This window comes from Calonectris borealis, chromosome 1 (genome assembly GCF_964195595.1).
Source record: "Calonectris borealis chromosome 1, bCalBor7.hap1.2, whole genome shotgun sequence".
NCBI lineage: Eukaryota > Metazoa > Chordata > Aves > Procellariiformes > Procellariidae > Calonectris > Calonectris borealis.
This window is the reverse complement of record NC_134312.1, coordinates 101,788,039-101,809,279: the sequence shown is the minus strand read 5'-3', so window position 1 is coordinate 101,809,279 and position 21,241 is coordinate 101,788,039. Positions and strand designations below refer to the sequence as shown.

At 44.0% G+C, this 21,241-nt stretch overlaps 2 protein-coding genes across 4 annotated transcripts in view; one reads left to right on the top strand and one right to left on the bottom strand.

Moving 5' to 3' along the window:
- Positions 1-664: 664 nt before the first annotated feature.
- RIOX2 (ribosomal oxygenase 2) lies at positions 665-17,812 on the top strand. Of its 3 annotated transcripts, none has more exons than XM_075169584.1 (10): positions 665-765; positions 4,397-4,832; positions 6,232-6,351; positions 7,561-7,689; positions 9,943-10,046; positions 13,395-13,497; positions 14,171-14,336; positions 14,839-14,927; positions 16,239-16,343; positions 17,651-17,812. In XM_075169584.1, exons 2-10 carry the CDS (start codon positions 4,401-4,403, stop codon positions 17,810-17,812), a joined length of 1,410 nt encoding a protein of 469 aa, XP_075025685.1. In that variant the 5' UTR covers positions 665-765; positions 4,397-4,400. The 3 variants fall into 3 exon arrangements, with proteins under 3 accessions (XP_075025685.1, XP_075025693.1, XP_075025701.1); XM_075169592.1 differs by having other exon boundaries at positions 711-765; positions 17,654-17,812; XM_075169600.1 differs by lacking the exon at positions 665-765 and adding an exon at positions 828-2,654.
- CRYBG3 (crystallin beta-gamma domain containing 3) overlaps positions 17,645-21,241 on the bottom strand; it is a 95,621-nt gene continuing 92,024 nt past the window's right edge. Inside the window, exon 23 of the mRNA XM_075169571.1 lies at positions 17,645-20,627. Coding sequence (XP_075025672.1) covers positions 20,539-20,627 — 89 coding nt within the window. The 3' untranslated portion in view covers positions 17,645-20,538. The remainder of the gene's footprint in view (positions 20,628-21,241) is intronic.

Genomic DNA, 21,241 nt, shown 5'->3' with positions numbered 1-21,241 from the left:
TATGCTTCCAAGCGGCAATTGCTTGAAAACTTTCTAGTCTGGGAGTAAAACCACTAAGCGAGGTCAGATGGTGGTGAAACACCGGCCACCGTTACTGGCTGATAGCAGTGAACGTTATTCCTGCTCGGCATCTTTTTAGATGTCTCCTTCCTCATCCTCAGCAAGCCTTGGCAAAACGTTCACCGTTGCAAAGCGTGCTTCCCCACCAGCAGGGCCAGCAGCAGCCGCCGCCAGCCGTGGGCCGGAGGCAGGAGCACTCCTACAGCTGAGGCCTGCGGAGCCCGCAGGGCCCAGGCCGGGCCGGGCGAGAGGGAGGGCGCCCCGGCCCAGGGCACGACGCTTCTCCCTTTGCCTCCCCTTGCCTGGGGGCTCCTCCTGGCGCCCCTCGCTGCTCCCGGTCGGCTTAGTGTCTGCTCTCCAGCACCCTCGGCCGCTGGGAAACAGGCCCGAGCCGTTCGAGGAGATCCTCACCCCCGCCTCCCTCAGACAAGCCTCAGCTCCTCCGCCCATCGCGACGCGGCCAGGTGAACGTGGCGGCTCCTACCGGCGCCCGGAAACACCGCCTCCCGTGACACCCAGCGCGCCAGCGACAGCCTCCCGCTTCCACCCCAGACCTCCAGCGGGCCGCCCGCCTGACCCGGCCCGGCCCGGCCCGGCCCGGCCCCCCGGGGGCGCCCGCGCCGCGCCGCGCCCCGCCGCCATTTCCTCCCGGCCGCCGATCGCCTCCCTCGGCCCCGCCCCACCCGTTGCGGCCCACGCGCCCGGGTGAGTGCGTGCGCGGGGAGGCGAGCCCCCGGGTGCGTGGGGGAAGAGGAGCCGTTAGCGGGGGAGAGGGGGTTGATGGTGGCGGGAGGAACGGGCCATCCACCGCCCCGCCGGGCTCGCCGCCCCTCTGGGGTGCAGGGAAAGGCGTCCGTGGGTGCGAGGCGCGTTATGGCAGCGGCAGGCCCGGCGGTCTCGTGGGTGGCCCTCCGGGGCTCCGACGGAGCTAGAGCGGCTTAGGCGCCGTCCCCTTGCCTCAGGGCTCGTTAAATCGAGGCCCCGGCAGCCGCGGAGCGCGGCTAGTGTCGCTCGCTGGGCGCCCCTCGTGGCAGCGCGGCCGCGCCCGTGGGGCTGGCAGGGGGTGAGGAGCTCTGGCTGCTACCTGCTGCGGGCACAGGAGCACGATTTTCTGCGTTTTCGCCTTCTGGAAAAAGTTTAGTAGTAGCCCGGTGTAGCAGTGCGGTGAGGGGGAGCAGTGGGGGCTGTGTGGCCTCAGAGTCGCTGTGGCCATCTTTCTTCCCCGTTGCTTCGGAGGGAGCTGAGTCTCCCTGCAGCTGCTGGCCAGTTTAGAGGCCTGAACTCATAAACAGGTACATCTGGTGCGCGAACTGAAAAATACTGATGTGAAATAACGTTCTGTCTGAAGCAGGAACGGGTCCATTCTCTTGCTGTGTTTTTTTCTTTAGCCCTGTGGAGAAGGACTTGGGGGTACTGGTGGATGAAAAATTGAACATGAGCCAGCAATGTGCGCTTGCTGCCCAGAAAGCCAACCGTATCCTGGGCCGCATCAAAAGAAGCGTGGCCAGCAGGTCGAGGGAGGGGATTCTGCCCCTCTGCTGTGCTATGGTGAGACCCCACCTGGAGTACTGTGTCCAGCTCTGGGGCCCTCAGCACAGGAAAGGCATGGACCTGTTGGAGCGGGTCCAGAGGAGGCTACAAAAATGATCAGAGGGCTGGAACGCCTGTCCTATGGAGAAAGGCTGAGAGAGTTGGGGTTATTCAGTCTGGAGAAGAGACGGCTTCGGGGAGACCTTATTGCAGCCTTTCAGTACTTAAAGGGGGCTTATAAGAAAGACAGAGAGAGACTTTTTACCAGGGCCTATAGTGACAGGATGAGGGGCAACAGTTTTAAACTGAAAGAGGGTAGATACAGATTAAATACAAGGAAGGTGTTTTTTCTGATGAGGGTGGTGAGACACTTGAAGAGGTTGCCTTGAGAAGTCATGGATGTCCCGTCATTGGAAGTGTTTAAGGCCAGGTTGGCTGGGGCTTTGAGCAACCTGATGTAGTTGAAGATGTCCCTGCCCATGGCAGGGGGTTGGAACTAGATGATCTTTAAAGGTCACTTCCAACCCAAACCATTCTGTGGTTCTACAGTTGTAATAACTAACAAAACACTACAGAACATGAAATGAAGCCACATTCTGTGAATAGTACATATCTGAATTTAACTTTGTTAAATACAATGCGAGGGAGCTGAGAGGTTGATATGATGGATTTAGGTCTGGGATTCAAAATTGGCAATTCAGGCTTGATTGCATTTGTGTTGCTGGCATTTGGGGATGTCAGTTGTAGATCTTGGATGTTGACAGCAATTGGGGACTAATTTTCAGTCTTTTTTAAGCCTTCCCTTGCCTTGTAGAGAACTGTAGCTTGCTGCAGCCGGGAATGTCCATTCTTTCAGGAAGGAGGTGAGATGGGTTCCCTCCTGCAGGACTAAGGTGACTGTAGTTACTGTTGAGGTACAGGCTGTTACAGGAACTACTGATGAAACACTCTGCCCGGGAGTTAGTGGAGCAGCGAGGGTGTCCTGCCTACTGCTGCACGGGAGAACTTAGTACTGCGTGCAAATACCACAACTGAAGTTTTAAGTTTCATGATAAGGGATCTCTGTAACTAAAAGCATCTTAATAAATGAGAGCATTTACTGTTGGGAATAAAGCTGTCATTTTTACTTAAAAATGAAAGCATCAGCACGCTATAACTCCTCATGCGTTGGCTTCGCAAACTTGCTCAAACATGCCCAGAGTCAGATTGAGTTGGCCAGCCCAGACCTAGCAGGCAAGCTGCGGTGCTACAGGGCTTGGTGCTGGCTTGTTGTCAGGATACTTAACTCGGCTTCTCAGGCAGGCTTTTACTGCTGCCTGGTGCTCTGGGCTACTTGGGGGGATGAAATGCTGGTCCAGTCTTAAAGTTAATGCAAGTATGTCCGTACATACTATGGTGTTACACCTACCGTTACTTGATTTTTGCCTTAATTTTCCTGAGAACTTGGCAGATAAGCCCTCTGTGAATTAACTTTTGTATTTTTACATAATGATATACGAACATATTATCTACCTGGAAAAACAAAGTAAATTACTTCCAACTTTAAAATTAAATGTCTGCACTTTGATGAAAGAATTCTTTTTATTCTACGTAAACCACAAAGCTTAAGAGCTCTGCAGAGATGGAAGCAGAACCTAATAATTTAGATTGCATCAACAGAAACGCCTGACAATGTTTCCGCTCTTCTGTAAACTTAGTTTTGCTAAACCTGGCCATTCAAGATACAGTATGGAGACCCTGACAGAGATGTGGGCCACTGTCACTGTGATGCCTGGCACTGCCACAAAATTTAGCATAAAATTGTTCCCAGGGCCCGAGACCTCAAGCAGATGCCCTCACTTCATGTTCCTAAAACCCGCTCCACCTACAGGGGAGTCTGCTCTGGGTTTTTCTGTTTCTTTGGAAGCTGCTGTAACCCTCCTGCCAATTGAATCATCCTCACCCGCTGAACCTGGTCACATACTCCTTTTTCCCTCACAGCGATCTACTCTTTCACTTGGCCTCCCTGTTTCTGTACTCCATTTCTGTGTGTTTTCTGTTCACTGTATTCTTGCGTAGCCCTTAGTGCATGCTGTTGGACTGGTGTCAGTGTCCCCTCACTGCGGTAGCTGCCTTCTCTGTAGGTCCTGCGAAAGCTTGGTAACTGTACTGCTGTGTAGACACTGGGTTTATGATGTGTAAGCCAGCTTGAAAGGGAACACCACCCCTGCGTTTAACTGGATGGATTCTGCACTTGAAATGCCATACATCCTCCTCCATTGTGCTCTGACTGCAAGATCATTGGGAAGCCTTCATTGTGCTTTTCTCCCCCAATGTTAATGCATTTTAAGGAAGTGTAATAGGGTACAAGTTTCTGATCCTGTCCCTTCTCTCCACCCCCTTTGCATGTTGCCATTAAACCTCTTAAAGCTGAGTTAATTTTTTTAATAATTTGCAGGCCTTGCTACAGAAGACCAGTCTACCACAGATTCTTTGTGTGGGTGGATTCCTGCATTTGTAAAGATCTGTTGTGTGGCCATTGGGTTTCATCGTGTGTTTTTTAGTATAAACTTGGCTGTGGGATTTGAGCTTCTGTGAGCAATGGCTCCCAGTAGAGCCCTTTGGAGTCTGCTGAGGTTTGATAGAGGGTTAGCGGGCTGCTGTGGGCTTTCCTTTTTCTGCTGCTTGGAGCAAATAGTGAGCATCTGGAAGCAGAGCTGTTCCCAGTGTACCCCACTGGAGAAGGCAAGTGGAGCTGCTCTGGGCCCATGAGCTTTTGAGCTTGTGTTACCGGTTGACTGTTTTGGTTCTCTCTCCTCTTGAACAGGAACATGCCCAAGAAAGGAGGGAAGCATGCTGAAATGGAAAAAGAGATGCAGGCACAATGTAAACGAGCAAAGGTGGAAGCAGCTTGTTCTCTGTCAGTCATGAGTTTTGAGAGCCCAGACAGCCTCTTCGGAAGCTTGATCTCTCCCATCAAACAAGAGATGTTTTTCAGGGAGTATTGGGAGCAAAAGCCCCTGCTCATTCAGAGAAATGATCCCCTGCTGGCTGCTTACTACCAGTCCCTGTTCCAGTTGTCAGATCTGAAGGAACTGTGCAGCCAGGGTCTATACTATGGGCGAGATATAAATATCTGCAGATGTGTGAATGGAAAAAAGAAAGTTTTAAATAAAGAAGGCAAAGTGAATTACATGCAGCTGAAGAAGGATTTTGACCAGAAAAAGGCAACAATACAGTTTCATCAGCCTCAGAGATTTAAGGTTGGATCGTTTCATTGTATATAATTAATGCATGTTTTATAATGTGGTACACTTTGCTTGAGACATACTAGATATAGCTTCATCCCTGTCCGCAGTAAATCCAGGGGAAGTAGCTGACATCGATGACCTGCTGAAATCTATACATGAACTGTATTAATTAGAAGATGGTTTATATTTTTGCACTGCCTATCGTGTTTCAGTGCTTTGCATAAGAACAAAATCTTCATGCTATAATGCTATAGATTCATGCTATAATATTAAGAATTCCTTTTAAAAAATTTGCTTTGTCACATAAAAGTTTAGAAAAAACTAAATGCACAAAATTGATGATTGCGCATCTGTGTCTGCTTAAATTATTCCTTCTTCCCCACTGTTCCCTTGTGCAAATAGGGGCTTTTGTACCGCTTCCCTTTAATGGAGGGCAAGGTGTGAAACCAGGTAAAATATTTCCAGGATACTCCACTGTTCTTGTCAATGGATTGGCTTTGAATTGCACCACAGAAGTGGTGCATTGCATTTCAGCTGAGTGCCCTCCCTCTTGTTCGTTTTGATGCTTTTGCAATCATCATGTATTGAGAATGAGGCAGTGGTGTCCGCACAGGTACGTGTGTAAAGGACTCAGATGCTTAAAGGTACTTGGATTTAGGTAGTCCTTTTTTGTCCCATGGTGTCAACAATTTAATTGTGAAGTGGTCCGTAAGGACCCAAATACACAGCCAAGTCCCAAGTATAGTGTAGCTGGCTGATCTCAGTGTAGCTGTAATGGCCGGCGACAGGGGCATCTGCAGGTGAAGTTGAAACGTTGAGTGGCTTATGCCGAAATCTAGAGCTTGAACCTACATACTTCTGGTTGAAGTCGCACTTTTGCGCAGCTCTGGTAGTTGGCATCTTCTGATATGAGAGTCATCCCTTCGGTGCATTGTCACATGTTAGATGTGGATGAATATGCCCAAACAGTTGGAGTCACTGGAAAAAGGTCTCTAATCTTTGCATGCTCTCTTTGATGCTTGCCTATATAATGCAAGTCCTGCATGTGTTTATTGTCTTAAGATGTTTTGTTGTTTGTGGGATGACGGGTGGTTTATTTTCCTCTGTCTAGCCTTGTTTGTAGGTTTGCAACCTAAAAATGGCACAGGGAGGAGAACAAACATCAATGCTATGTTGGGGCACCAGACTTCTTGGCTTACCGATTACCTTCACGGCACATCTCCTTTGCATCTGCAGTGCTTGCTTTCAGCAGGAGCACTCATAGAGAGCATCTGCCTTCCCAGCCTCTGTCTCCCTGTGGGGATGTGATCATTCACTAGAAAAACCTCCCAAGCGATGGGGGGCTGGGGGCTGGGCAGCAGCCTGGCTTGGCTGAGCTCTTCAGTAGTAACAGCATCATTTCTTTCTAAAGGAGGAGCTGTGGAAGATTCAGGAGAAGCTGGAGTGCTACTTTGGGTCTCTGGTTGGGTCGAATGTTTACATTACTCCCCAGGGGTCGCAGGGCCTTCCCCCTCACTACGATGATGTTGAGGTAGGACAGCACAACCTTGTCTGTGAAACTCTGCATGGGCTTTTGCTAGTGGCAGTGGATACCTGTACGTGCGCTTTTTCCCCTTCTCTCTCATAAAATAACTTATTATAGACAAATGTTTTTTCCACTGAAAACTTATGGTAATTGGTTGCAAGTGTTTCTTTATAGTCGTTTTTCCTGTATAATTTTACTGAAAAGGTACTAATAGTAATATCTAATGGTAATATCATGTAAACTCTGCTTTCCAGACCTGGTATTTTCGTTAGATGAAAAGAGAGTTTGTTTTCCCAGCTGCAGAAGCTTTCTAGCACCTTTTTTTCATTTTCACTTCATTCAGACCCCCAAGAATCTAGAAGTCCTTTTTCCTTTACTAAGTACTTGCTCTTTCTTCAACTGGACAGTGGGAGCAGACTGGTTGTGCTGGTTCCCGCTTGCTGCTGCTACTGTTTTTAAGAAGTTACTGGTATGATGTGTCCAAATGCATTTTAAATTAGCTTCTAAAAGAAACATTCCAGTAGACACTGCATTAAAAAAAGAGTTGGGCTATCCCACTTCAAATTAAAAAAACCCTTACATGTATTTTTTGCTTTTTATTTTTTTCATTTCCATTAAATACATCTGGAGTTTCATTTTCCTTATGCTTGTTGTTCAGCAGCCCCACAACCGGCATGTTCTGGCGTATATCGTCAAGTCCCAGCTCACAGCATCCCCTTGATGTTTCTAATGCTCTCTTTTTTAGTGAATGGTGATAAGACCTTTCTCACCTGACAGTTTGAATATCTGCGTGGCAGACATTACTTTCGAGTTAGTTGTCTAGCACCTATGTAAGTGACTGAAGAGAAACAGGGATTTCCAAATGCCTACCTTAGGATAAAACAACTCACACTCCATGACTCTTGTCTCTGTTGCCTCTAAGTAGAGCCTAAAGAAATAGTTCAAATGTAAATTTCTGCATTGTAGACATCTAAAAATTAATGTGAGAGGAATCCTGTTTGCCATGCTGTGGAGTAGCTGAGAGCAGAGAAGGTGAAATCTGTTTCTTCTTGTCAGGAAAGCAACCTGTGTCACTTCTGTTTGCTTTCTATCCCTGATTTCTGGCATGGTTCCACAGACTTTCCAAGTAAGAAGATAACTTAAAATTTCTGATCAGTTGGATGCATGAGGGGCACCAAGGCTTCCTTATGCATTTGGATTTATGGTCTTTTGCAGGTGTTTATCCTTCAGCTAGAAGGCGAGAAACATTGGCGACTCTATAAACCAACGGTGCATTTAGCTCGGGAATATAATGTTGAATTAGAAGATAGGATTGGGAATCCCACACATGAATTCATATTAAAGGTATTATAATTGAATTGCTTTATCTGGTCTGGGCTATGGTTGCCAGAAAAGTAGTCATGTTTAAAATGGTCCATTTCTTGAAGATGATATTCTGAATGATTGTGGTTATGAAATTGGGGGGAGGGTTGGCACACAAAACACTGAGCACGAGAAATTTGGGTGATAATTGTCTACCCTCTCCTTTTTCAAAGGTATCCTTTGCTCTAGTATTTAACTGGTTTCTTAGTCCATTATTTACTTCTGGAAATTCTCCAATATTCTCCAAATTGGGCACCCTGACTCCTGGATCATGTTTGTGGAGTTGTGTACAGAAAAACCATTGGGTTTATATACATTTACAAAACATTTTTATGCTTTTACATGCTGTCTATAATCAATCGGGCTAATTCTTCTATGCACTAAGACTTACTGCTTTACCGAAGGTTGTCACTGTTCTGTTGAGTTAGATTTAAATATTTATCCTTGGCTGATAAACAAAAGCATGAGCTAAACCCCATATTAACTTGCTGTATTAGTTGTTTTTGCTTTTTCCAAACCCGAAAAGCAAGTGTTTGGCTGTTTTTTGTTATTTGGAATAAAAAGAGCATTTCATGAAGATTAATGAATGCAGCTCCTTCGACAGCAGGGCATCTGGTACTTGTCCCGTTCTGTTTTACATGCTTGTGCTTTCAAAGCGTGTTATTTATCCAGCAGACAGGGCTGCTCTGTGTCAGAAGCCTCATTAGTTTCTCTGCCTTGTGTCCTCTCTTAGGGCCTCCCTCTGCAAGGTCTCTGCTCTTCCCGATGTCAGACCTGCCTTTGGGTATAGGTAGTTTAGGAATAGCATGACACGTTGGATGTGATCAGATCCGCGTTGTCTCTTGTCAAATGCTGTGTCCTGCCCCAGTCTGGGTGTTGCCACCTGGAGTCTGTGAAGATTCTGATTATTTTAATTAAAGAGTGTTGTGCTTGCTGGCTCATGTGAGTGGTGTTGATGAGAATACCCAGCAGATATGATGAATAAGAGTTGGACTTTGCGGCGAAGACTGCTTTGAAAAACCATGATCCCGGCTTCTTAGTGGTAGGCATGGGGTGCTACAGCATGGAATAATCTCTCTGGTAGGTGTTCCGGGCTTTTACCTTTCTTCCCCTATGCAACCCTCCCTCCAGTTTGTTTTCTTGCTGGGGATGTGAAACATAGCAAATGAAGAGAATTCAAAATACTCTTAGTTGGTTAGTGTAGTCCCTACGCTGGTAAAGAAGGCAGTTTATTAATGGCAGAGGGAGGCTTGCTTCAGAACAAGTACATCGTACATAGCTGATCTATGATACTTTACAGCTTGTTATAAACGGATGAAGAGACTTGATCTTGCAAAGTCCTGTTAAGTCTCATAATCTAAAGAGACCTTTAAATTCAGTGAAAAATCAAGTAGTATTCACTTGAAATATATCTATGTTAGACAGTTTGGTAGGCTCTTAGAAGTAGGTGATGTGACCAATTTAAGGAATGGTAAAATTAAAATGGAATCAAATTTTAATATAAAAATTTAATTTAAAAAAATCAAATCAATTTAAGCTTTATGAATTTGCTCTTTGACTGTGCTATCCAACTATATAGATGTTTATAGGAGAAGCTGTAAGTAAACTGATTTTTCCTTCTTGGAGGCAATTTCTTGTGCTTTGCACTTCTTTCTTATTTTGACTTTCCTAATTAAATTTTTATCAGTGTAGAGATTTAATTTAGATAGGTGAGAAAAAGGATAGGGAGGAGGAAGGTTGTACTTGTTTTTTAAGTGTTTTAACTGAAAATTTTAGACAACAGTATTGTAACAGATTACCATCTTTATAGAATATTTGTCTTTTCTTGTGGAACACTGGCGTTTTCTTTTGACGTGATTCTGGCCAAATTCACATTGCACTGCTCCTCTGCTAGCCCGCTGTATTGTCAGCAGGTTTACCTCAGCTGCTTCTTTGTTCCCTTTAGGCAGCTGAGTTGGAGTGTGCATGTTATATAATGTTAATGTTGCTTCGTGTTTTCAGACACATGTATAGTAAATATTGACAGTGAGTCGGAAAGTTTAAGGTATCAGACTTCGGGCTTAGAGTGCTTTATTTTATGTTATTAAAGTGTACAATGGAGGATCTCTCTATTTTGTGATTTTAAAAAATACACGTCGTCAGTCTGTCTGCTCAGAGAGTATTTTCTCTATTTTGACTACAATGAGGTTTAACCAGGTACCCTAAATATATCAATTCTCTTTCATTTTCTTGCAGCCAGGTGACTTACTGTACTTCCCAAGAGGGACTATTCACCAAGCTGACACTCCTCTTGGGATCTCCTATTCTACACACGTGACCATCAGTACCTACCAAAACAAGTAATTATTCTTTACTTTTTTTTTCAGTATGGCTTTTCTGAAAATGGCTTTCCTCTGCCAGATGATGTGTGTGAATAGTACAGACCTGAAACTGATGTTTCAAAGAAGTGATGTCCTGTTTCTTAAAAAAAAAACACCACCTTGTAATGAGCTCTGCTTCGCTCTTTTCTGTGTTCATTCTATTTAGACCTCGTGTGGTTTGTTTTTTTGTGAGTAATACAGGGATAGGGCACATCACCTTCCCCCCCGAGATGTGGTGACATGGAATATATGTAGGTACCCCACCATTATATATGTGCCTAGTTATATATGAAGCTAGTGTTCAGGTAGCAGTAATTGAAGTTTTGGGGTTTGGGAGAAGGAGAGGAGTGAGATCCTTGTTGTTTGAAGTAGCCTGTTTACCAGGTTTTCATGCGGCAAGCTTGATTGCTTTTTAATTGATTATTTTATTATTTACCAGCTGTAGACTGTAATGTGGAAGAAAATGTTACAACTGCAAACTCCCTGCTGTTTTTAAAAAAATCTCTCACCAGTGGCTGAAGTTACTGTTCATTTCATAACCCAGATAGAGTCATGAGTTACTCCTTTCATCATGTTTTCTCCTGCATTTGATAGTCACCCACACCTATTCTGACAGACTGCAAATTCTTCCTTCCCAAATATTTTCTACTTATCAGTGTTTTTCATCTCCTGCCCCGTGCATGCAAGTCAGATTTCCCTGAACACACATCTGATCCTTGTGCCTGCTGAAACATTGTCATCACACAGGGAAATGCTGCTGCCGCCTAATCAGCCTCTCAGATGCTGGGTTTGGAGTCATTGGCCTGAGTTAGGAATTGGGAAGGATTTCTGTTAGCCACGAAACAGGGCAGAACAAGTTTGGGCATATTCTAGATGGTTGCAAGATGAATCTCTAACCACCAGCTACGCCATTCTGGAAGCCCAGGATGTCAGTACTGCTGGTAACTCTTAATGTGGCCACTCCTCCAAGTTGGAGAGAGGGTGAAGATGAAGCCGCTCAAAGGTGTGAGTCTTCATAAAAGTTGGGCTCAGCTGATTTTAATTTACACTCGTGTTCTGTTCTTTTATTCAGAAGGCAAAAAAAAAAAAAGCTACTTTCTGTAAGCATTGACTGCTGTTGCAAAGAGTGTTTGACTTCATTTGTTACATAGGAGGCAATATTAGTGCTGAGCTGCTTTGGCGGGTTTGATGGCACATTCAGGGTGATCGGCAGTGAGCGGCCTCCAAAGAGATGTCCTGCTCCTCCTCCCTTCCCCTGCCTTTTTTGTCCCACCGCTTCCTTGCATTGACCTGGCTCTTCTCTCACCCCGGTTTAGTGAACTGAACAGACAGACGAGTGACGCTAGAATAAGTGGGCGTTTGGCTTGTTGATGGAGGCTGGGCTGGAGTGGTGTGTTGCAGATCAGTGTGCAGGAGTCATCCTGAATGCACAGAACAGGGTTTGTCCAGCTTGATCCATGCAGAGTTACTGGTCAAGTAGTGCTGGGGAGACAAGAATTCGGTTCTTTATGACAGGGTTGCTGGAGACCTGTGAGGCTTGTGTGGAGTCAGTGCAGTTTCTCCGACAGCGTAAGCTAAATGCCAGTCCAGTGAGTTACTTGAGAAGCGGTGCTGTCATGGGGAGCATGTTCCCAGGGCGCTTGTGTCAGAGTGAGGAGAGGAAAAAGGAAAAGCTTGAAGAGTGCTGTTCTAAGGATAGAAAGTGGAATCATCATCCATTAAGGTTATTAGTAATGAAGCGTGGGAGCCTGCCTCTGCACCTGCTTTCAGCAAGCATAGGTAAAATAAGCAGCAGTGCTGATACAGGCTGGTATTTTGATTTGGCTTGTAGATGGAAGTATGGTCTGGAAAGATTTCCTTGGAAAATTAAAGAGAACTTGAAAATAGCTGTCCTTATTATGGAGGATGTTTGGACTCCTTTTAACTGCTCTGGAAGTGGCACGTGCAGAAGGAGCTGGGAGGGGAGGAAGTGCTGGTGGAGGTGGCACTTTCAGGGATTTTAAGGCACCAAGACAAAAGGGACTCCACTGCTGGAGGCACCAAGACAAAAGGGACTCCACTGTGTGCTGGAGGACGGTTCCTCTGGGCCAGATCCCAGCAGGCAGAGAAGTGTGTGTGGGAGTTCATTATAAGCAGGGCAGTTTGGAAAAGCGGTGAGCAGCTGTAGGTAGTTGCTGGCAGATGAAGATTGGGGGCAAGAGAAGGGAAGCAGTAAGACGTGTAAGATGTCTAATTCTATTTATCGGCCAGAGTCCTTCCCTCCCAGTGTGTAGCAGACAGTGGAACACTTGAGTGGAGACAATAAAAAAAATGTAAATGAGACTATAACAAGTCATACTTTTTTTTTTTTTAAACTAAAGTAGTGTCTAGAGATTAGTGCTGAGGGAGAGCAAGAGCAGAGGGTGAAGTGTATGTCGGAGGACAGGCCCTGCTCTGCTGCCTGCCCTAGTTGGGTGGGAGTCTGCTGGCAACCTTGGATGCTGGGCACTTGCCCTGGTTGTTTGCCCATTAAACCAGCCTCTGAGGATGTGGCAGGGAGAGAGGCCACATGTGGACAGGACAGCACTTCTTTTCTGTGAACAGCACGCCTGTTTCTGATGAGGTTGACTCAAGCTATGCAAAGAAGGTGCAGGCAGTAGTCCTCCCTCCCCTCCTCTAGTTTATTCTTACAATTGGGGAACAGAAGCACAGAGATGAAAAGCCAATTTTTTTTTTAAGTATGTGGGCTAAGAATGGGGATTTAACACAAACAAGACGCCTACAAGGTGCCTGTTAGGTATCATTAAAATCCCTGTAGATATATGTAGGGGTTTTGTTCCTGGGGTCATGATGAAGTTTGTAGCAAAGCTAAAAACTGATGCCATGTTGGATTTGATAACCCTGGGCACATTTCCTCCTTCAACATAAGCGTCTCAAAAGCATGTTAAACAACACAACCCCACGTACTTCATTGTGTGCAGTGAGGCTGTACGTGCATGCGGTTGGATAATAATGGCCCCGATAGGACTTTCTTCATTCACTGAGGTCAGCTTTAAGCTGAATCCACGGGTAAATGGCAAGCACCTGAATCAGAACAAACCGGACCCTTCTAAAGCCAGTTCCTTCCCTCTGTAGGAGTGCCACTGACGTGAAGCTGGTGAGGACACACATACAGTTGAGATGAGAGTGAGCTGTTGCATGAGATTACAGAGTAGTAATGGAAGGGCCAAAGGCACAAAGCAGATTTGGAATTGGAGCACTACGTTTCCAGCCCTTGACATCAGTTTTCTCTTTTATTTCAGTGCAACTATTTCAGTAGTGTTTTTTTTTTTTCTTCCTGTCCTTGAGCTCTTGGGGAGATTTCTTACTGGATGCAATTCCTGGCCTTGTGTTTGATACAGCAAAAGAAGATGTGGCGCTGCGGACAAGCATACCAAGGCAGCTGCTTATGGTAAGTAGGTGGGACTAAGGGAACAACAGTGCATCCAGCTGAAACTTCAGCATTGAGGCAAGCATGTGTCTTGCTGATCTGCTCTGAAAGCTCAGTGCAATGGTACTATCTTGTCTAGCAGCACAACTACTTTTTTTGAAGACTTCAGGTTGACTGTTCTGAGGTTTGCTCCATCTGAAGCATTGCCTAGTTCATTGGACTGTCTTTTTTTCATATCACAGTGTCCTTGTATGGCTTGTTTCCTTCTGGAAATAATTGTATTACTTGCTTTGGAGCTGTCAGACAGGCATAGTTCCTGTCAGGCCAAGCTTCTGAATCTTTAAAAGTTAGCAAAGCTGTAAATTGTGACCTCTTTATGGTAGTCCAGTTGTGCTGCTGATCAGCTCATGAGCATGCAGAAGGAGCAAGTCTCTCTCTCAACTACATGTGCAAGTCCTTTAGCATTGCAGGTAGCCCCAGAGTGAGGGAAAGTGAGCATCAGCTTTGGTGTGTGAACAGCTCATGGGAAATGTGTAAAAGAAACAAAAAGTTTGTTGTTTTGGGACTAAATGTTACTCTTTGCGAAGATAAAAGAAGAGTGTCCAGATTTTCACTGCATTACTGCACCTCTTTCTCTTTAGGCTAGTCTGTTTAGCTTGAATTCATGTGAGAGCAACTCTGTGTGAATATTTAGCAGGTGGATATAGCTGACTCGACCAAAAAACTGAGTAGCCTTTTGAGAAGGCTTGCAGACCGTCTGGAAAACACCAGAGAACTGAGATCATCTGACATGAAGAAGGATTTCATTATGAACCGGTTGCCACCTTGCTTGGAATGTGACTCTGATCCTTTGACTCCAGGTAGATTTTGAAGTTAGCAAAACTTGCTGAGGTGATGGTAAAGCTGTTGCTGACTCTGCCTCTTACAACTTTGGTATTTTATGGTAGGCAAAGGTTATAGTCTAGCATCAGCTTCATGTTGTGCTAGGCTCTACGTGTGCATTTGCACACCTCAGTTGGTTAATTCCCTGTGTCTAGCAGAAGAGATGACACATCTCTCTTAGAGTGAAATAAAGGTTATCCTAGACTGAAATTGACAGCTTTAATAAACTACTGTGTACCGAGAATGTTTAACTCGTAGAATTTGTCCTTATGCTCTACCTTGCTATTACAACTATTTGTAGACTGTAAAGGTGAGAGAATTAGAAAATCTCCCCTCCTGCCCCCCCAGTTTGAGAATGTGGGTGTTGAAACATAGGTTAACAAAAAAAACTAGCCACGAGAGTGGGTAGCGCACAGAGGGCTTAATTTGCACTGTTTGTCTGGTTTCCTTCCTTTCTAATGGAGAATTTATTTTTCTTAGGTGGGAAATTGCCAAAAATAGATAGCAAAATCAGACTGCAGTTTAGAGATCATGCTATCATTACAGTGGAACCAGATCAAGACAATTCTGTAAGTATAATGAAGCCACCCTCGTTGCTTCGGGTGGGAGTGCGGGGTGGGGAGTGGCGAGGTATGTGAGTTGTTGCTCTGTTGTAGTGGTCTAAAAGGGTCATGCAGTTATACTTAGTTGGATCCTGCATCCCATTAGGGTTTGTTGGGAGATCACGGGGTTGTTGTCAAGCAGTAATAGAGCACATTCCTGCCTTCTGGAGGAGAGCTACAGAACTAAATTTAGTCTGTGATTCTGCATGGTAGGTGCCTGGCTTTCATCTGAGGTTGGATGGGATAGATCATTACAGCTGCTAAATGGCCTCTATAGCTCTTGATAATGGACTTCTGGTTTTTTTTTTTATTCTTTGTATTTAAGAGCATGAATAAGTTATAAAAAATAGGTTCCCTCAAGAGAGGGAATTCTCTTGGTTGCAGCTGCTGCCGACTGTGGTTGCATTTAGTCTTTACTTCTGGGTTACCTTTGTACCTAAGCGGGTGCCAGTGGCACTACTAAGTTGTTCCACAAAATAGATGCTGGCATCTGGGATTGTGTTCAGACTACTTCTTATCTATGAGGGTTTATTGGTATGAAATTGTAGAAGTGCTTTTTGTTGCCTTAATTAAAAAAAAAAAGGGAGGGGGGGGACAGGATGGACTATCCTGTACAATTTTTTTGGCACAAGTAAAATGTTTCCCTCTAAGAAAAACATACCATAACTTCCTTATTTTTCTCCTCCATTTTGTTTGTGTCCATATTGCTGTGAGACTATGTAAGTTTTGGAAACTTTTTTTGCAATCTTTTTGCCACTTCGCCTTCTGATGTCATACAGATAAACCCTGAATGACTGCACACATGCAAGACTTGTGTCCACAAATTTGGTGTGAGGCCTGCCCACAGACCTCTGAATTGGTTTGCACAGCTTTGACCAAGGAATGACAACAGGCTTGTGATTTTTAAAAGAGACAGATCAGTATCAGAATGGAAATTTATTGATGCACACTCCTTCATTAAGACCTTCTAGGAGGTGCACCTTAAATGGCATGTTTTCTATACAGTATCAGTCCTGTGAGTCTAGTAGAGGCAGTATTAAGGCAGACGATTATAGGTTGTAAATAAATGTTCAAAGATGTTTTGGAGACTCCCTTATTGCTGTAGTAGATGGCTGTTAGATCATAGGTGGCTGTTGGATCATTCAGTTAGTTAGGAAGGTGAATTGCTTTCGCTGATGTAACAGTCAACTCCAGAATTAAGGAGCTAACACTGTCACTTGAGTGAGAGGAATTTGAGCATGTGGATCATATGTAACTGTTTTCTTCCTGCTGTCTTAGGATGAAATTCGCAGAGAGATGGTTTATGTGTATCATTCTTTAAAGAACAGGAGAGAAACTCACATGATGGGGACAGAAGATGATAGCGAGGAAGGCACATCACAGGTTTGTTCCCACAAACACACAACAAACGCTACATTGCCACGTTGGGTTTTGCTGCGTTAGAAGAGCTTGATTGAGATGGTAACAGGGGCCTGCGCTCTACTGTGTTCCTCAGCACCCAAAGCATTTCTGCTCATCCCCTAAGAAGTACCCGGATGAGCTGAGGCGGCAACACAGAGGCAGTTAATAGTAGAACTAAGTAATGTAATCTTATGCTTCATGAAATGTTTTAGATGGTAACAGGATTTCTTGTGCACGCCTATGTCCTAGCTAGCAAAGCTACTGGAGTGGCTAAAAATGTCTCTTCTGTGTCCTTTAGCACATCCTTCATTAAGGCTACTGGATATGCTCGCACACGGTCAGTAGTAGCAGGGATCACTGTGCCTCATGCACCATGTTTATGCCACATTGAAGCCATGTTAGATTCTGTATCCACTGGACTATACCGCAAGACAGGGTGTTCATTTTAGGGTGGGGTGGGTCAGCATTGGGAGTAAAGCGTTAACTCTTTGCCTGAAACGTAAGGAGGGAACTTTTCATAACGTTAATAAGGCTGCATATGGTTCCTCTCCGTTCTTACTCAGCACGTACAATGTGCTTTCGTTCGAATCATAAATACTCCTGAAGAGTGGCTGTGAGCTTTGGAGCTTTTTTGTTCCACTTACGATAGTGAGATGCTCTCTCTTAGGTCTGTGACCTGAAACACTCGAATACGTCTGCACAAATACACCGAGGCAAAGCTGAACACAGCCTGTTCTTGTCTCAGTAATTACAGCAAGGCTTTCTGTCTGGCAGTTACTTACCTTTTAAGGTAAATCTCATTGGTCCCCTAGAGTACAGGAGTAGCTGAGCACCTGTCCAATATGTGCAAATCCCAGACTATACCTTCCTGCCCTTAAAGACTCCAGCCATGGTAAGGAAGGTCCTCTGTGGTTCTGTCAAACTACATCCAAAGACTGCACGTGCCAGACAGAAACTTACATGGCCTTCCAAAAATAGTGTGTAGGGTTAGGCAAGAGTGTAGATTTAAAGTTACTTCATTCTTCAGTGTGGAAACCACGCACCTTAAGCCTCCCTACCTCATAAGGTGTGCTATGTAAGCGGTTTCAGCTATTTTTCTATTAAGGAAGGTGGCAGGATAATACTCCATCTTTTGGAGGATGTGCTCAGAAACACCAGTGTGATGTGGGAAAGGAGCAGAGGCCTGCTGATCAGTACCTGTAGCCTAAGACACGATTGTGTAATAAGGGACACTGCACATAGCTGAAGGATTTTTTTTTTCTTTTTTTATTCCCCCCTCCCCCCCCCAGCAGACTCATGGACTGCGGTTTCCTTTGTCATACTTGGATGCACTGAAGCAGATTTGGAGTAGCCACACTGTTTATGTTAAAGAGCTTAACCTTATCTCAGATGAAGAGAAAGAAAACCTTGCCTTGTCCCTATGGACTGAATGTCTAATTGAAGTTGTTTGATGCTTTTGTGAATTAGCTCCTCCTGTAAGTAGTATTTCTGGCCATTCAGAATCTCTTGAGAGAAAGGCTTATTAAATACTTTTTTATCCATCCAGCCTTCGGTGTGTATTGTTGTCTAACAAAGCATTGCAATAGATACACTTTGCTACTTTCTGGTGCCAAATGTTACTTCTCTCTCCTCAGCTTTGGGAAAAGGGGCATCAGGAAAAACAGGTAAGCTGCGCGTTGTCTAATGAGCCACAGCTCCGTGCCTGTCAATGAAGTCACTCACAGTAACACCAGTGCTGTGGTATCCTCTTCGCTCTGGATATATGCCTTGATGTGGAGGACATCTAAAGGTATACACGGAGCAGGCTCCAGGGCAAAAACCAGTCACTTGTTTTTTCATTTGTAACATTCACCAGCAAGAAAATCATTTGTTGTGTTTGTTTGCCCCAAGAGAACAAAAGCTTCTCAGTAAAAGCTGCGCATGTTGTTTCCCAAAGGGGTAAGACTTTGCCCAGGAAAACCCCTTTCCTCTCAGATACTGTCACCTCTGGAATAAACAAACAATAGTATTTAACCTCTACCTCCTCCAGCACCAATTTAGTATGAAAGTAACCCAAACCTGCAACTGGAATCTGTATCTTCAGTGGGTTTTGATGGGAGTAGTGCAGTTACTTTAATACTTGAACATCGATGTTTCATATGCAAACTAACATAACAGCGCAGTCATATATATGTTCAGTATACTTATCCCTTTTTTGTCCATTTGAAAGGAAATATTTTACAGGACATGTGGTCAAAACTGTTGTTATGTTTAGTTTGTTTATAAAGAAACCAACAAGCAAAATGTTCCTTCTAAAAAAATTTTATACAATTAAAATATACATGCTTAGCATTTTACATTCAAGATCTCTTAAGTACAAAAGCCTGCTTTGTTATGCAACACTGACACACCAAATACGATTTAGTTGTTCTCGGTTTAAAAGACTAGAACTTTTTACACAGGCTTTTAAAATTTCATACGGAAAGCAAGTCGCACGTAGAACACTCGATATACTAACTTACATTAAAAAAGCTATAGAAGTGCTTTAGTTGGAAAAATATATACATACATTTGAAGATCTGTTACTTAAACAGCAAATTTATGATAATTTTAGAATGCAAAATAGTAAGTGCAAGTAGATAGTTGGGTTTTTTTTAAATAGTACTATACAGAACTCCATTTCATACAAAAATAGACATCCATATATTTTATTTCTGTGGCAAACCTTGGGTTATGTGTTTTTATTTGTCTGGGGATGAATCCTGTTTGAATGCACAACTGGAATAGTTACAGCTTTTGGAAACTAAAATATCTGTCTTTAGCTAACCTAAACCTTTTAAATAGTTATAGAAATACATACGCTGAATATACAAATAAGGAAAAAAAAATTACATTTTCAATGAAGTAGATTAATTTAGTGATGCTGAAATCAAATGAAGTGACCAGTGATCTAAGGGACTTCTCTTCCACATCAGGTGTTCACAGCCCTACAAATGCTTGGAGTTCCTTCTGCATTTCTCAGTGTTGAGAGAGGAACGTGCTTTTCAAGCCTGCAACAACTGCAGTCCAATAAGGTATTTGGCTCTGCCTGTCTCAAGTGATGGCTAGTAGGCTGGCTGCATAGTGCTGAAATTGAGGAAAGCACCGGCATGCCAAGGTCTGGACCATTAGTCCAAGTCCTCATCCTTTGGGATACGATGTACATGTTGTTGATGAGCCACAGTAATGTTGACACGCAGTTACGCTCTTCTTTTAACGTTAAGCAAGTGTTGAAATGCAGGCTGCTAGCACCTTTGAAAATACATACTAGGGTGAATTATTTTCTGAAGGAAGACATGGTTTCAAGACCAAATTACATTGTATTAAATTAATCTATATACATCAAAACAAAATACAGCTAGAGTTAAAATCATTACTGCTCTAAATGCAGCTAGCCCTTGTAGAAGTCTAGCCTGACCCAGGACCGTTTATTCTTTGATACATGCACATACGGCTTGGTGTTAAAGGTGACCTTCAGTGATAACTCACAATTTCGTGGGTTGGAAACAGGCCATGGGTCAGCAAAACCAGTTCCTGAATCTGGAACTTTGGTATTGTTAAAAGAAATGAAGACAAAGGCCTACCAGTAATATTAGGAGGGTGAAAGTCAGGCCTTTCTCTACTGCCCCATTTCACATGCTGAGCTGGTAATTCCAGTTTGAAGTTGTCTTTACGAACAAAATAAATTGCATTTTAGTAAGGTACATGATTTGAGCTTCAGGATTGCTTGGAGTCTACACAGTTTCACTCGGGACATAAAGTCCAACTCAGCCTCTTCCAAGCTCATTAGTGCATTCATTCTTCACCGAGCTTCCATCAGTTTTTGAGAGGAAGGTGAAGACAACATTTCTAAAGAGCCTTTTCCTGTATTCTCTCTTGCAGGTCCAGTCCTTTGCATTTACTTTCATTTTATTTCAGATGAAGAGTCATAGTGACTTTCACAGGAGCAGCTTCCCTGCAGAAGGACATTAGATCACCCGCCCATCTTCCAGATTTGTGCAAAGTTCCGTTGTTTTAGGAGTTGGTGCTTGGTATGAAGGGAAGTAGAGAGGAGTTGCTGCTTAAGGTTCCAGTGGTGTGTGACTTCAGTAGTTTGTTTTTTTTTCCCCCTCTAGGCATTAATAACCCACACAAAGTCCATCTGTGTGGTGGGTTTTACTCACAATATTTCAATATCCCATTTTTGTGAATGTTTGTCATCTATTGGCTGATTCATAATGATGTGATTCTTGTCATAATAATTTCCTCCTTAAAAACAAAAGAAAATCATGACGGAAAAATTTTAAAAAGAAACACTCAGAAAAGTCTTGCATAATCTTAAAAAAGTGTGATCAAGTAGGAAAATTAGCTGAAAACCAGAAATTCCACGAGGCGGGGGGCTGGTGTCTGCCCCTCTGTCTCTGTGTGTTTGTCTCCTTCAAAGGGTCGCTTGTCAGTTTCGGCCCTGAGGAGCTCCTTTAGCCAGGAAGCAGAATATACCACAAACCGGCATCCTCAAATGTACCTTTGTGCACAGAAACAGCACCTCTAAAGAGATTCTGCCTTTGGCACACCCTGAGCTCCTGCTGTGTGTCTGGATTTTTAAGGCACATATCGCTATAGTGGAAATACACAGATTCACAGATACATGCGAGATTATTTGGTGTAGCGTATCCATTTCAACCACAAACTTATGAAGTCCTTAAAATAAAATTTCTCTCCTTTGAACATATGTAGCATAGAAATGACAGTGCATTTTTTTTTCATTAGACCATAAATAAAAATCAACTAAGAGAAATAAATGTTCTAAAGGGCCATCAAGTGGTATCTCGCCACCCCAGCCTTCAACATTGTATTTTGCAGCAACCTAGGCAGCACAGCTT